This window comes from Ictalurus punctatus, chromosome 11 (genome assembly GCF_001660625.3).
Source record: "Ictalurus punctatus breed USDA103 chromosome 11, Coco_2.0, whole genome shotgun sequence".
NCBI lineage: Eukaryota > Metazoa > Chordata > Actinopteri > Siluriformes > Ictaluridae > Ictalurus > Ictalurus punctatus.
In genome coordinates, this window is record NC_030426.2 from 20738482 (window position 1) to 20752430 (window position 13949).

The window sequence follows — 13949 nt, forward strand, 5'->3', positions numbered from 1 at the left end:
AAAGTCAATATTTGGTGTGACAAAAAAAAAAATACTCAGGTACAATTAGTGCAGTTTTATAAGGAGATGAGCTGTAAGTGTTATTGAGCATCTTGCAGAACCAGACACGGGTCTTCTGGAGACTTTGACTTTCGCACTTGCTTCTTATTTTTGCAGCAAAATCCGGCAGAATTCATTATGTTTGTTTTTTGGTCTGAAAAGTGTCTCTTACATAATACGCTGCTTTCATTATTGACAAACAAACATTTTTCTGTAAGATTTAATTTTGTGCTGGAAAACTAATGTTCGGGAATCTAAAATGTTTTTTGTACTGACTCGATAACTTAGAAGTCATAAAATAAAAAATCTATAACAAAGTCTGTACTAAAAAAAATAAGGTTCCTAAGACTTTCATATATATATATTTATACATATATATATATACACATAAGAGAGAGAGCAGGAGAGAAAGAGAGAGAGAATGAAAGCCAGAGAGTAATATAAACAGTTGTGATGCTTGTTTGAATTAAAATACAGATTCGTCAGCTTCTTGTTCTTTTTTTGTTTAATATATTCATGATATTGGCTGTAATTCAGAGAGCATTGCTTGGCTGCACATTCTAACTAATACCTTTCCTCTATGTCATCTATTAGAAAGCCATATTATGCTAAATATACACCACACCATCGCTGAATTCTTATTTCTGATTGGTCAAAAGATGCTGATTTATTAATATAACAACAGCTCAGAGAGTGATGCCAACTACTCGGTCTTATTATTTCTACAGTAACAGCTCGTTCACAGGGACATGTTGGAAAAGTTTTTTCTGTAAAGAAATGTTTATTAAACATTTTTATAAAGAGTCTCCAGAGATTATAATAATAATAATAATAATAATAATAATAATAATAATAATAATAATAATAAAAGAGTGGGTGGTGAGGGAACAACAGTTTAAAATAAGTGATGAAAGGAACTAACGTTTCACAGATGTTCCCCAACATTACATGTAACTATAAATGGATAAAAAGTTCAACTTTACATTCTTGAATTATTTTTAAACTATGCAATAATTGGCGAACTGAAGCGGAATAAAAGACATGGGTATCGGAAATATAATCAACTTCAGGGTGGTAACAGTGACTCCAACTCATCTTTGATTGTTCACATCTAACAGCACACCCTGTTGTGTTTCGTTTCTTTCATTCAAACTATTAAAAACATACTTCAAACTAAAGGCAGAAAAACATCAACCGTGTCTGCCCATATTCATTTCGCACTACTAACTCCAGAGGTTCAACGACCATAACTGTTTTAACTCAAGACTGCAGCCTTCGAGGGAGGAGCCTGACCATTCTCTCTCTGTGAGAACTACATAAGTTAAATAAACTTCAGCTGAAGAACTGTATCAGGCACAGAGTCAAACTCCTTTCATTAAACCACAAAACAGACCACGAAGGGAGCCTAGGCTGCCAAAAAAAGACCTGACAGGAAATCAAGATTCATTGCTACACACTGCTGCCAGGCCTCAGAGGAGTCCTACTCAGTCCTTGGACAGGAGGATCATCTCCTGCTCGTTTGCTCCTTGCTCTCTTCTGTTACCATCTATCCACAAACATTCGTTGGCCCTTCAGCAGCCATCATCAGTCACCAAGACACACACTCATGCTTTGCTAACTTTATTTAGGAACAACTTAATCACTTCCAACAGAGAGACAGATACCGTCTACATCGCCGCTAACAACTGCAATTACTGAAGAGAAATTATTATCAAATAAGTGACCTCAGCTCGGAAAATATGCTGCGGCGCACATCTGCGTTAAAAAAAAAAATTAAAAATGCAGCGCTAGAGCAGGAAACTGATAACAACGTGCCAGGATCCCTTCATGCTTTGGATTCATATACTGTACCAGACCGAAATGGAGATCTTGCCTACCTGGGGCAGCTTGCATCTCAGACAGGCCTCCCACGACGATGAGGGCTTCCAGAATCTTCACGTGATGATCCGGGTTCACATCCGTGCTACAAACAAAGGAGGGCAGAAAAACCAATGAACGAGAGTCACCGCGTGAGCTCATATTAACTTTCGCAAGACACTTGATTCACAGAACCCTGATCTTGTATATGGATTGGATCCTGATAAGATTTTAACCACAAGCAATTATTATTATTTTTTCAAAATAATTGTGTTCAAATGTAACTTTAGTTAGAAGAATTGGTTTTACCAAATTTATTATGTAAATCAGCCCAGTACAATCAACCGCCAACTTACTTCTTAGGTTCTAGAAGTATTTTATATTATATATTATTTTAAAGTATTTTATATTATATTGGTATTTTATACAAGTAACAGTCGCTGTAACAATTTCCTTAACTGCACCAACTTCAGTCACTGTATGGCGCATGGAAGCTGACAAAAGTATTTTAATATGAATTCTGTATATTTGAATTATACATTTTAAAAAAAAATTCTGCAGTGTATTTTGTCGCTAACATATCATTTGAAATGATCAAAAATTTGAATGTTAAAAATACAGATTTTTTGTAAAAAAAAGAAAAAAGAAAAGAAAAAAGAAAAGGTGGAGCAACTAGGATTCCCGGGGAAATAAAACAGGGAAACATTTTTGAGATTTGTATTTAAGACTCAGATTTTTTTTAAATCTGAAAACTGTAACCAGTAATGTCAAATGATATGCTTTTAAAGGCAAATCTTACCCGTAGCATGTTCAAAATAAAAGGGGACACACACACACACACTGGAAAAACAATATTAAATACACCACATATTATACATGAATATTGTACATGAATGAATGTACAAGTCAATGTACAATGTGTAAATATACAAAATGTATGTTCAGTCCTGCCAAAATAATCTGCATTTACACTGTACAGTAGTATTATGTAGATATTATGTAACACTTCTGCACATAGTTTTTAATCAATTTCTCTCTCTCTCTTGCGCTCGATCTCGATCTCTCTCTCTCTCTCTCTCTCTCTCTCTCTCACACACACACACACATACACATACAAACACACACAGTCATGTCACAAAATGCACTCAGTCACATCCTGAGAATCACTGGCTGATCTGCCTGGAAGACCAGTGACTCATTTTTTATGGTCAGAAAATCATACAGCGAAGTGGTAGAATTCTGAGAAATAAAAATATACTAGTGTTGGGAAGCAATTCTGCAAGTAATAAGTTTGGCAATTTCACCCTGAAGCTTAAGGCCAATTTAGTAAAGCTAAAAGCTACAGTTAAGGACCTTGGTGTGAACCCTTGTGGCTGCTCTAGCATTTCATTCCCATGTCGGCAAAATTTCCACCTGCAGATTATCACTTGAAAAACATAGCCAAAATAATACCTATGGCATATATTCACACTGCTAGTTAATGCTTTTACAACCTCTAAACCTAGATTGGTGTCGAAGTGCTTTAAAGTTCAGCTGGTTCAGAATGCAGCAACATTTACATTCAATTTACATCTTAACCTTTGCAGCTTAACACAACTGCTTTGTATTCTCCATAAAAAAAAAAAAACCCAGCATATCCTCATGCTGGTACTAACAGGTCTAAGAATGCCATTAAACTAAAACTCTGGAAGCTGCATTCTTAACGAGAACAAGTCCATTATCCCAGTCTAATTTAAACTACTTTTACTACCTATAAAGTTCCACAGTGACTACAATGTCCTACTGATGACAATATAAACACTGAATGGTTTATGAAATTCTTGCAAGGCACTAGCCAGCAATTGGGAGCAACCAGGAGTTCAGTGTCTTGCACCAGGACACTTCAGCATTTCGAGGGCGTAGGGTTTGAATCGCCAACCCTGTAATTAGTGGCCAACCCGCTCTACCACCTGAGCCACTATAGCTCATCCTGAGCACTGTGCTCAGCTAAGGATAGCCTACACTCTTCAAATGCAAGGTCCCTCTATGGTTCTGTTGATAACTTCACTTGGATTCCTGAAGACTTAAAGCGAAAACTGTACTGAAATCAAAAACGACCCTGATGCTAGCACTGCAGATCCTTTCAACACACTTAGCACTGCTTGACTCTATAGTATACAGCTGTGGAAGAGTAACGACTCATAATTGCACTATCCCGGGTCACACAGAAAAGGTTTGGTTCCCTTTGGAGTCTGGTTCCTCTCAAGGTTTCTTCCTCACGCAGTCTCAGGGAGTTTTTCTTGCCACCGTCACCTCTGGCTTGCTCATTAAGGATCTAAATCTAAATCCATATCCAGATTTCTGGTTCTAAAACAAGGTTCTTACAGCGAGTTCTGGACATTTAAGCATTCTTGGAGCCCTAAAGAATCATTTAAGGGTATACATTTAAGCTTTATTTTAAGAGTGCATTTTTAAACATGCTTTTCGTAATTTGTTGTAATTCTTTTGGATTTATATTATGGTTAACGATACTAGCTTTCCGTTGAGCTTTTCTGAAAGGGAACTCTGTTGTACTGTAGGGTTTTTATTAAAAGCCTTTAAGGTTCGTCCAGAGCAAATCTATTGAGGGTGCTAGATAGGACGATTCTTCTAGGGGTGTAGCTCTTTTAACAATTACATTCTTCATTAATATGTGTTATCTTAATTTTATACCACAGTGTGGTTGAATTCTCATATCTGATTGGTCAGAAGGTGTGGATTAATTTTATATAACCGCACAGCACAGACAGTAGTTCTGGCTGTAACATAAATGACAGTACAGGAGAGGCTGGTGAGAGAGCAACTGTTTATGACGTAAAGGATAACAGGAACTGTTAGCATTCCATAACGTTAAATGTAAATAGGTATTTTAAATGTAAATATGAAGAGTTAAAAGGTGCAATATGACAATTAAAAATTGTAATCATGAATCTCTGTGGTATATGTGGAATAACACACTTCAAACATTCCTGTTATATGGAAACAATCCACGTCGGGGTGGTAATGGTCATATCCCGGTGTGGATTATTATTGTACAGGTGCAACTAAAAAAAAATCGAATATTGTGGAAAAGATACCCCCCCCATAATTTAATTTAAAAAGTGTAACTTTCATATATTCTAGATTCATTACACATAAAGTGAAATATTTCGAGCCTTTTTTTTTTGTTTTAATCTCGATGATTTCGGCTCGAAGCTCACGGAAATCAAAAATCCAGTATCTCCAAATATTAGAGTAAAGAATTTCTCAAATTTTACACCTACTTCGTAATAGTGATGATTACCTTACATGACCCCAGTCAGCAGCTGTTTGTGCTGACCAAACAAAAGGAGTGTTTGAGGCATAATACAGCCCTCCCCCCTGCTAATCTCACAAGCAAGATGGACAAGTGGATCTGACGCTGTGAGAAAGGAAAGTCCCATCCCCATCTCTCACTTGGCACTGGGGCAAGGAAATAGATCACAATCAAATAAGACTGAGGCGAGTTAGGAATTAGTGGAGTACAATGCCCAGGCTGTGATCCCAACGACTCCTACACTACTCTCTCCTGTGTGTACGAAAGTCCATCACGCAGCCAGGCACTTTATACGATATATGGTGTCACTGCTTACAAGGTAATTGTGATGAAATGTGACGAGGCCTTGAATCACCAGGGCTATTCTTCCGCTATACTTCTGTTCCTTCTCTAACTGAAATTAAGAAGTTACTGCAGTCATTATAGTGATGTGGCTTCTATAGTGATGGAAAATCTGTCATACGCTGTGAATGTGTAACCATCTGAGCTGCTAAGTCAAATTTTGAATAAGTTTTACTCATTAAAGTAGAATGCTTGGCCCAGACTTGCATTCCTCACTGTCATAACTTCAAACTATTCCCATTACTTCGCTGTACTTACTGAATAATTCATAGTAGTTCCTGGATAATATGCTTTTAGTATATATAACTGAATAGTCAGTTATAGGGTTTTTTTTATAGCTGAATCCCAAATGGTGCATTTATGTAGTGAATATGAAACTATATGCAAATTGGCCTCATCGTGTATTAGGGTAGCTTTTAGGTACATAAATATAAAAACAAATCATTAAAATATTGACGTTTCTAATAACATTCACAAATTGCCTCTTTTTTTTTTTTTTTGCTTTAGAAAGCAAAACAATATTTACCGTCTATGATTTATGCCATAGGCTATGAGTTATGTATAGGTCTCTGCGAGCACTTGACTATTTTTTTTTTTTTAACTTATCGCTTTATAAGTTTTGATCTCATTATCATCAGCACTGCTTATTCTGTAATGTAAAGCCGATCCCGTGTAAACCGGAGTTTGTTTTTCACGTTTCATTTTGTGTGTATACTGGGGTTTGTACTTTGTGTGTACTTTTATGAAACAAAAATTTTTATGATGCAAAGATGTGGGCTATGTACTGCAGTTTTTGTTCATCTAATTTAATTACATGTTGATAGGAAGGAAGGAAGGAAGGAAGGAAGGAAGGAAAGAAAGAAAGGAAGATAGAAAAGAAAAAAGGAAAGGGAATAAGAAGATAGAAAGATGCTTGCATCTAGGAAGGTAGGCAGGTAGGAAAGAGAAAAGAAATGAAGGAAATAAGGCAAGAAGGAAGAAAGGAAAGGATATGGACTTAGTCATTTTTATTTTTACTTGAGTCATTTTTGCTTGAGTAAGATTTTTGTCTACTCAACCTCTTTCTGGTTATTACACAACATCATCATTTATACAGCAAAACTGTGAAAAAAAAAAATCAGATGACAGTTTTGCCAACAAAAAGGTCCTGAAGTGCTTTGTACACAGCAAGCAGGAGAGTCTTACATCCTACAGATTCAACAGTCATCCAAATACAACTTTCAACATCTGCGTGACTGGGCTTTAAATGTCAAATTTAACTACGTCTGTGTATGTATCTGGGTTTAAGAGGGTTTCCGTGTTTATGTGTGTGAGTGTGAATCCATGTGTAATAATGTGCAAATGACATTGCATGCTGTAAACACATTAAAAAAAAAAAAAAAAAAGGCTTTTCTTTTTCCCCCCCAACAGAAAGATCAAATACATGTTTGTATTTCTTCATTTGGGCAGCAGCAGATCAACTGTGAAAATGTCAACCCAGCAGAAACTTTTCACGGTTTCCATGAGAGACATTAGACGAGTAATTTGTAATCACTGATCATACCATGTATCCAGAGGGGGTAGAACAGTGAAGGACTTCTCTACTACAGGTTTGATACACTGCGTGAAAACACAACATCCTCTTCAATAGGCAGAATACAGCAAAAACTGAAGCAAAAAGGAAAGTCCCTGCTGGTACACGGACACCATCCGCAGCCACGGTTTGAAAAGATAAAAATAAACAAATAAATAAATAAACACATTATTATTAATACTACTACTACTACTACTACTAATAATAATAATAATAAATGTATTAATTAATAATAATAAATAATAATACAGTGCCAAATCTCAAAGGAAACATTAAAAGATAATACTGGAAGGACTGACTTTAACAGTAAACAAATGTTTACCATGCTGTATTTTGTATTATTTTCCATTCAGGCAAATGAAAATGAGAAAAACACGACCTTCCTGAAACATGTCTATATTGTGTGCTTGCTTAAATGAACACATTTCTTCCTAAAGGTGAAAAATACAGGGTGGCTTTGCATATAGCTTCATCAATAATGCATACGAAAGTCACTTCTGGAGCAGAGACTGCATATGTAAATTAATATACTGCATACGAAGGCCAGGTATTCAATTTATGGAAGCCCATTTCTGAATAAAACCATTTGTTTCTCAAATTTTATGACAGGTTCGGCAACTTGATGTGTAATTACTCATGGGTGTCAAGCTTTAGTTTCACTTTCCTGGGAGTTTCTGACATCCGAGCCTGTATAATTAGCGCCGTATAAACTGTTTCCTTCACCTTCTCTTATGCGACGTCATGGATGCCATTATTCTTTGTCAATCAGCCACAAGAGCATTAGAGCTCTAATGTATTAACTTATTTGTCAGACAAACAGGGTGAATGTTAGTTTCTGTTACAGGAGTAATATCTAGCTCTAGATCTAGAGATATCAGTCATATTATGGGCTGTGGATTTCTTAAATTCTTCAACACAATACCAATGGAGGGGAAAAAAACCCTACAGTGTATTGCATACACCCAAAACACAAGCATAGCAGTAACGCCAGGAACAGATCCAATTCAATTTAGTATGCATCTTACCTGAAATGGCTGTGTTTAAAGACCAGCTCGATGTAGGCCTGAGACAGAAACCTGGCACTGGCCTGAGCAGCTCCTCCACTCTGAGTCACTTTGCTGAGGTGACGGGTCAGATAGACCAGGAGCTGGTGGTTAGACTGTGGCATGCTGGGGGAGTCCAGGATCCTCTTCAGCTGCTGACCACAATCCTCCAAACTTGCTATTTCTGTAAAGAAGACAAGAGCCATTCAATAGGTTAAATACTTACTATGCACTATCATGTCCATCCAGTATATATTCAGTTCACATACTGAACGATAGTATCAGAGGCTGGAAAAGCACTGGCTACACATGCTTTCTGTCATCAGTTGCCATGTTTAATCATTTCTTTTAACCAGACAGTGGATAAAGAGTGCATAAAGGGAAGCGCTAAACACAGCCTATTATTTCTATTGTATTGTTTTAATACATCAGCAAACATTCCTCGGTTGCAGAAGTTGATTTGAGCACAGAACAAAGATTGTCAAATGGGCAAGACTGATGTCAATGTACGACATTCTTCGTTCATCTCATTTCTCATTTTAATTTTGTTGAAATATCACAAAGAAAGAAAGGAATAGAAAGGAATAGAGGGAATGAAACAAACAAAATAAAGTTAATTGACTGGACTGAATTGGTAGCTGTGCATAGGAAAAAAAAAATCATGTGTTTCACTTGGAAATAAAGAAAGAAAGAAAGAAAACTGTGATTTAATTGAATTTGAAGCTAGACATACTGTAAGAAAAACATTTTCGGAGGAGAGGAGAGGAAATGGTGAAGGAGTGAAGGAGTGAGGGAGGAAAGCAAAAGAAAGTAAAGGAAAGTGAAAGAAAGAAAGAAACGACGAAGGAAACAAAGAACGTTAAAATGCACTGAACCATGACTGAATAAGTAGTCAGACATAAAGGAAAAAAAAAAACATGAATCATGATTTTCAGAGGAGAGGAGAGGTGAGGAAAGGGTGAGAGAGTGAGGGAGGAACGGAAAGCAAAGGAAAGGAGGGACGTAAGAGAAAGAACGAGATGGGACAGGACGGGATGGAAAAATGACAAAAGTCATTCCCATTTCCTCTCACCTCCCAAAAATATGCCAGTAAGTGGATTGGCGACTATAAACTGTCCCAAGGGATGATGAGAACGCACGCATATATAAGTGCCATGAGATGGACTGGCGTCTCATCCCAAGTGTATTCCCGCCTCATGAAATAGGCTCCGGATCCACAACAACCCTGAAGATGAATGGCTGAATGGATGAACCACTGGTCTAATTCTGAAACCAGTCTAATTCTGAAACCCGCATCTGCACCTTCTCTATTTTGTGCTACCCGAGCAGCTTTTTCGGAAGCTACTGCATGTGGGTTTCACAATTTCAGTGTCTGGGAAGGCCACGTATGTATATAGCATGGTAGTAAAAATGCTGAGTCAGCAAGACACCCCTTTTTTCCCCAGTGCTCACAAATATGAAATATGTGCAGCCATTAGCTACTGTATGGACTGATGGGCTGACCCAAATTATTCATGTTATTCTGCCATTATACCCGTCTACCAACGACATTATACATCACTACGCTGGGGATTTAGTGTTAGCCCAGCCACAGCTACTGCTAGCTTATTGTCTGCTGTGCCACTGGGGAATAAGGCTCTGATTTAAAGCACCACCTATGTATTAATTAGCAATGTTCAGATGGGCTTTCCCACACTGAAAAAGGACAACATCTGTGCACAAACAATTGGAGGAGGTGCAGACCTGGGTTTCAAAATTAGGCCAGTGATTCAACGTAATAACTCTCGCATGCAAAACAGTGTATTGAACATGTGGCTGAGCTCTAAAGGCACAATCTGCTCATCCATCGGTGTTGAGTAATAATCATCACACAATCCCCAAGAGCCAGAACAATAACCGATACCTTATAATGTACCTATTAGACATGCAAACGTGGTGAAATAAAATAACCGTAATTGACAATTGTCTTGCCATATTTATGGCTATATGTTTCGAGCAGACAGCGTTGCTTTTAGCGCAAGCGGTGTAAATCTTAGCCGTCACAATGCTCTCAGAGTAAGTAAAGACAAAGTTTAAATGGTGCTCACACACACCAGACTCACACGAACACACTCTTAACCTCTTGCCAATTACATTTCCACAATGACTTATGAGCATCATTACGACGCGGCTGGTTAAGGAACCTCGGCAATGGTGCTTACGTAAGATAAGTGTCCTGGGGTCAAAGGTAATGAGCAGCAGGAGGTGGGGAAATAGAATGATGGATATTCGACAGCCAGCCGGCCGAAATGTGGGTCAGCACTTTGACCTTGGCCTTTGACCTTGGCCTAAGACCTACAGACCAATGACATAGACCTAGACCCTATGCATGCACGCACACCACTGTCAGCTATCGCCTTTGCTCTTTAAATGCATATGTATATTATTAGCTGTTTGAAGAAGAACAGCCCCATCCACCCCTCCTATCCAACCCTGCTAGTCATAATCAATGGAGGCGTTCAATAAAGGCCAGAGCCTCAGGAACTTAGCTGAGTCCATCTGGACTCAGCATGAGACATGTAGGGGGGGTTGGGCAGTCCCGCAAAAAAGCCTTGACGTTCCTGGGAAGGGACACAGCAGTCCCCAGTAAGCCAGATTGGCACTGGAACTTCACATTTATACACTCTGACAGATAACAGCAAAAGCTACCTTTACGATTAGCATTAACTGGGCTTTGAGTTGAACCCCAGTCAAGAACACTTAATGGCAATTAGCAGCATGTCTGCTGGGAATGACGCGGAATCTATACAGCCATCGTAGACCGTTTAATTGCGAAGGTTCCTTTGACTCACTTTGTAGAGACGGATACACTATAAATAGCTTAACCGGTCCTGCAGATTTTATTACAGCAAGAAATAAACTCATTCTTGTGATAAGAGAAATCTGAAGACCGATAATGATGGACCAGTGACAAAATGACACTCCACAGAAGTGCAAGGGTGTAAAAACACATGCAAACCTCATGAAAGCTGAAATATTAATGGTCTGATGAAGGATTGTGTGCTTTCCAAATCAGCAAATTGTCTGTTTTGCATGTTTGCCCCAATCAGTTTTGTCCTGGTCAGGGTTCTGAGGGATTCAGAGGCTATTCTGGGAACACTGTGAGCTCACCGCACCTGCGATGCCAATCCATCCAAGGCCACCGTGCATACACATTCACACCCCCTTTCAATTTAGAGTAGCCAATCGTCCTCCCAGGATGTTTTTGTACAGTTGGAGGAAACTGGAGAACCCAGAGGAAACCCATATGAACACAAGGAGTACACGTAATGCAAGCTCAGGACTAACTCGAACCAGGGACTTTGGAGATATGAGGTAGCAATACTACCTGCTGCACCACCATGCCACGCCTGTTCACCTTAATACAGTGGTTTTCAAAGTGGGGGCTGCCAGGGGTGCCCGGGGGGCCTCAACAATCTGTGTCGGAGCCACCAAGCCCATCCCTCCCACTAGTATGTTTTCTCTTTCTCACTCCCAGACAACCACACACACACACAATCAATTCCTAATGTGATGTAATGTAAAGATGTAAGATGTAATTATTAATAAAAAAAAGGGGGATATATTCAGAAGTCTGTATTTTTAATGTGTTTTAAAGACATCTTGCAAAACGGGGGCCTCGGTCAAATGTTAATACCATTTGGGGGGGCCTTGCCCTGGAAAAGTTTGGGAACCCTTGCCTTAATAAACATTACATTTTGGCTAAAAAGTGCAAAATTCATGGCTGCGTATCTGCAAATAAATGAATATTGGACGCTCAGTGTAATGTCCGGATACGGGTTAACCCGCTTCCACCAAGCCATTATTTTATTAAAGTTTCTTGAAATGATGCCTCATTGTTTCACAGAGTTTCATTTTAATGTGACTAACATTTAATTATCTGTTGCATGTTTGCATTTAAGAGTTATGAAGAGTTATGAAATAGGTCTCTTTAAAATTAGCTTTTGAACAGAACACACATTCACAGCTACAGTCCTATTATATATATCAGAATCAGAATCGGAATGAGCGTTATTGCTCACACACACAAGGAATTTGTCTTGATAAGTGCGTACACAAATATGACAGCAAGACACATGGGAATGAATGAAATTTTTGAATCATTTTCTACCCGTCTCTCCGCTTTTATTTTTAGCACTGTTCCCGCTGTGTAATCACACACACGTATTTTCAATTTCAGTATTATTCTAGCAGGAAAACGGGTATCGCATGAAAAAAAGCTGCGTTCGCTACCTCCTTTGCATGTGACACCATGTTCATAATTACTTTTTGCAAATGCGTTGAAACACACACACTAACTGCACACACAATTTATCAGAACGAATGCAATTTAGCCTTCATATATGGGATGGTAATAAATTAGGGTCTTAATGCACAAATTATAAATACATGAAAGGATTCCCGTTTTTTAAATCTTACTGTACAGCCATATCATATAATATATACACTGCCTGGCCAAAAAAAAGGTCGCTGTTCGGATTTAAATAAGCAAATACTTAAGCGCGCCAATAATGACTGGATCATTAGCGCAGTGATTAATATGTTTCAGCTGCCAGCAATTCTTTTGACCCTAACTGATACAGTGTGTAGCTTCTCGTTTCTTAAACAACTATGTTGGAAGACGTATCCTGTGATCGTGGAAAAGATGTTTCAGAAGGGGCAAATTATTGGCCGGCATCAAGCAAAGAAAACAACTAAGGAGATTGCTGAAATCCCTGGAATTGGGGTAAGAACTGTCCAACGCATTATTAAAACCTGGAAGGAGAGCGGCGAACTGTCAACTCTGAGGAAGAAATGTGGTCGGAAAAATGAGCGTTCAAAATCTTGAGTGATCGGAGATCTTTAACACTTGGTGAAGTCACATCATTCATTGGGCTGAAATTGAGTGGTTCAGGGAGCATGAGGAATCATTTTCACACATGAATTGGCCACCACAGAGTCCTGACCTTAATCCAATTGAAAGTCTTTGGGATGTGCTGGCGAAGACTATACAGAGTGGTTTCGATGCTCCCGTCCTCAATACAAGATCTCGGCCAAAAATGAAGGTAACGCTGGATGGAAATAAATGTTGGCACGTTTCACAAGTTTGTCGAAACAATGCCAGGAAGAATGTGCGCTGTATATCAAAGTTAAAGGTGGTGCAACGAAATTTTAGTATGTTTAGCTTTCTTTTGGCCAGGCAGTGTATTTCTAGCACGTGAATTATACTGTGCGGAAGTTTCTCATCTAACATAGAAAAAAATAATGAACAACAAGAAGGTACTTTTACCCCAGCATGTCCCAAAGTGTTTTATTCCTCTTACACCACAGCAGTCTGCCAATTAGTACATTTACATGGACAACAATAATCCGATATTAACCCGATTAAGACGATACTCTGATTAAGAAACTAGCATATAAACAGTGATTATTGATGACCTTAATCCGACTAAAGTCATACTCGAAGTAAACACAAATCGAATTAAGACATGTGGAGTATTCCTGTTTTAGTCGCATTATGGACGTGTATTACAGACATGTACACACCTTAATCACATTATGAACGTCGTGGAGATGTAATGAGCCCTATGTTAATCGAACTATGTTCTATAACATGTAAAACAGGAACATGAAAGGAGTATTCTAAAAGCGACTCATGTAAACACCTTAATCACAATATTGTCTTATTCAGAATAAGGTCAATAATTAGATTACTGCTGTCCATGTAAACATAGTCAGTGACTGCATTTTTAGTTATTAAAGA

At 38.3% G+C, this 13949-nt stretch overlaps 1 protein-coding gene across 4 annotated transcripts in view; it reads right to left on the reverse strand.

Annotated features, from left to right (window-relative positions):
• Nucleotides 1-13949, reverse strand: part of pik3r3b (phosphoinositide-3-kinase, regulatory subunit 3b (gamma)) — a 205336-nt gene that overhangs the window by 94435 nt on the left and 96952 nt on the right. For all 4 annotated transcript variants that reach the window (XM_047158423.2, XM_017480125.3, XM_047158422.2 and 1 more), the window contains 2 exons: nucleotides 8150-8351; nucleotides 1917-2002 (listed from right to left, as the gene is read on the reverse strand). In XM_047158423.2, coding sequence (XP_047014379.1) covers nucleotides 1917-2002; nucleotides 8150-8351 — 288 coding nt within the window. The remainder of the gene's footprint in view (nucleotides 1-1916; nucleotides 2003-8149; nucleotides 8352-13949) is intronic.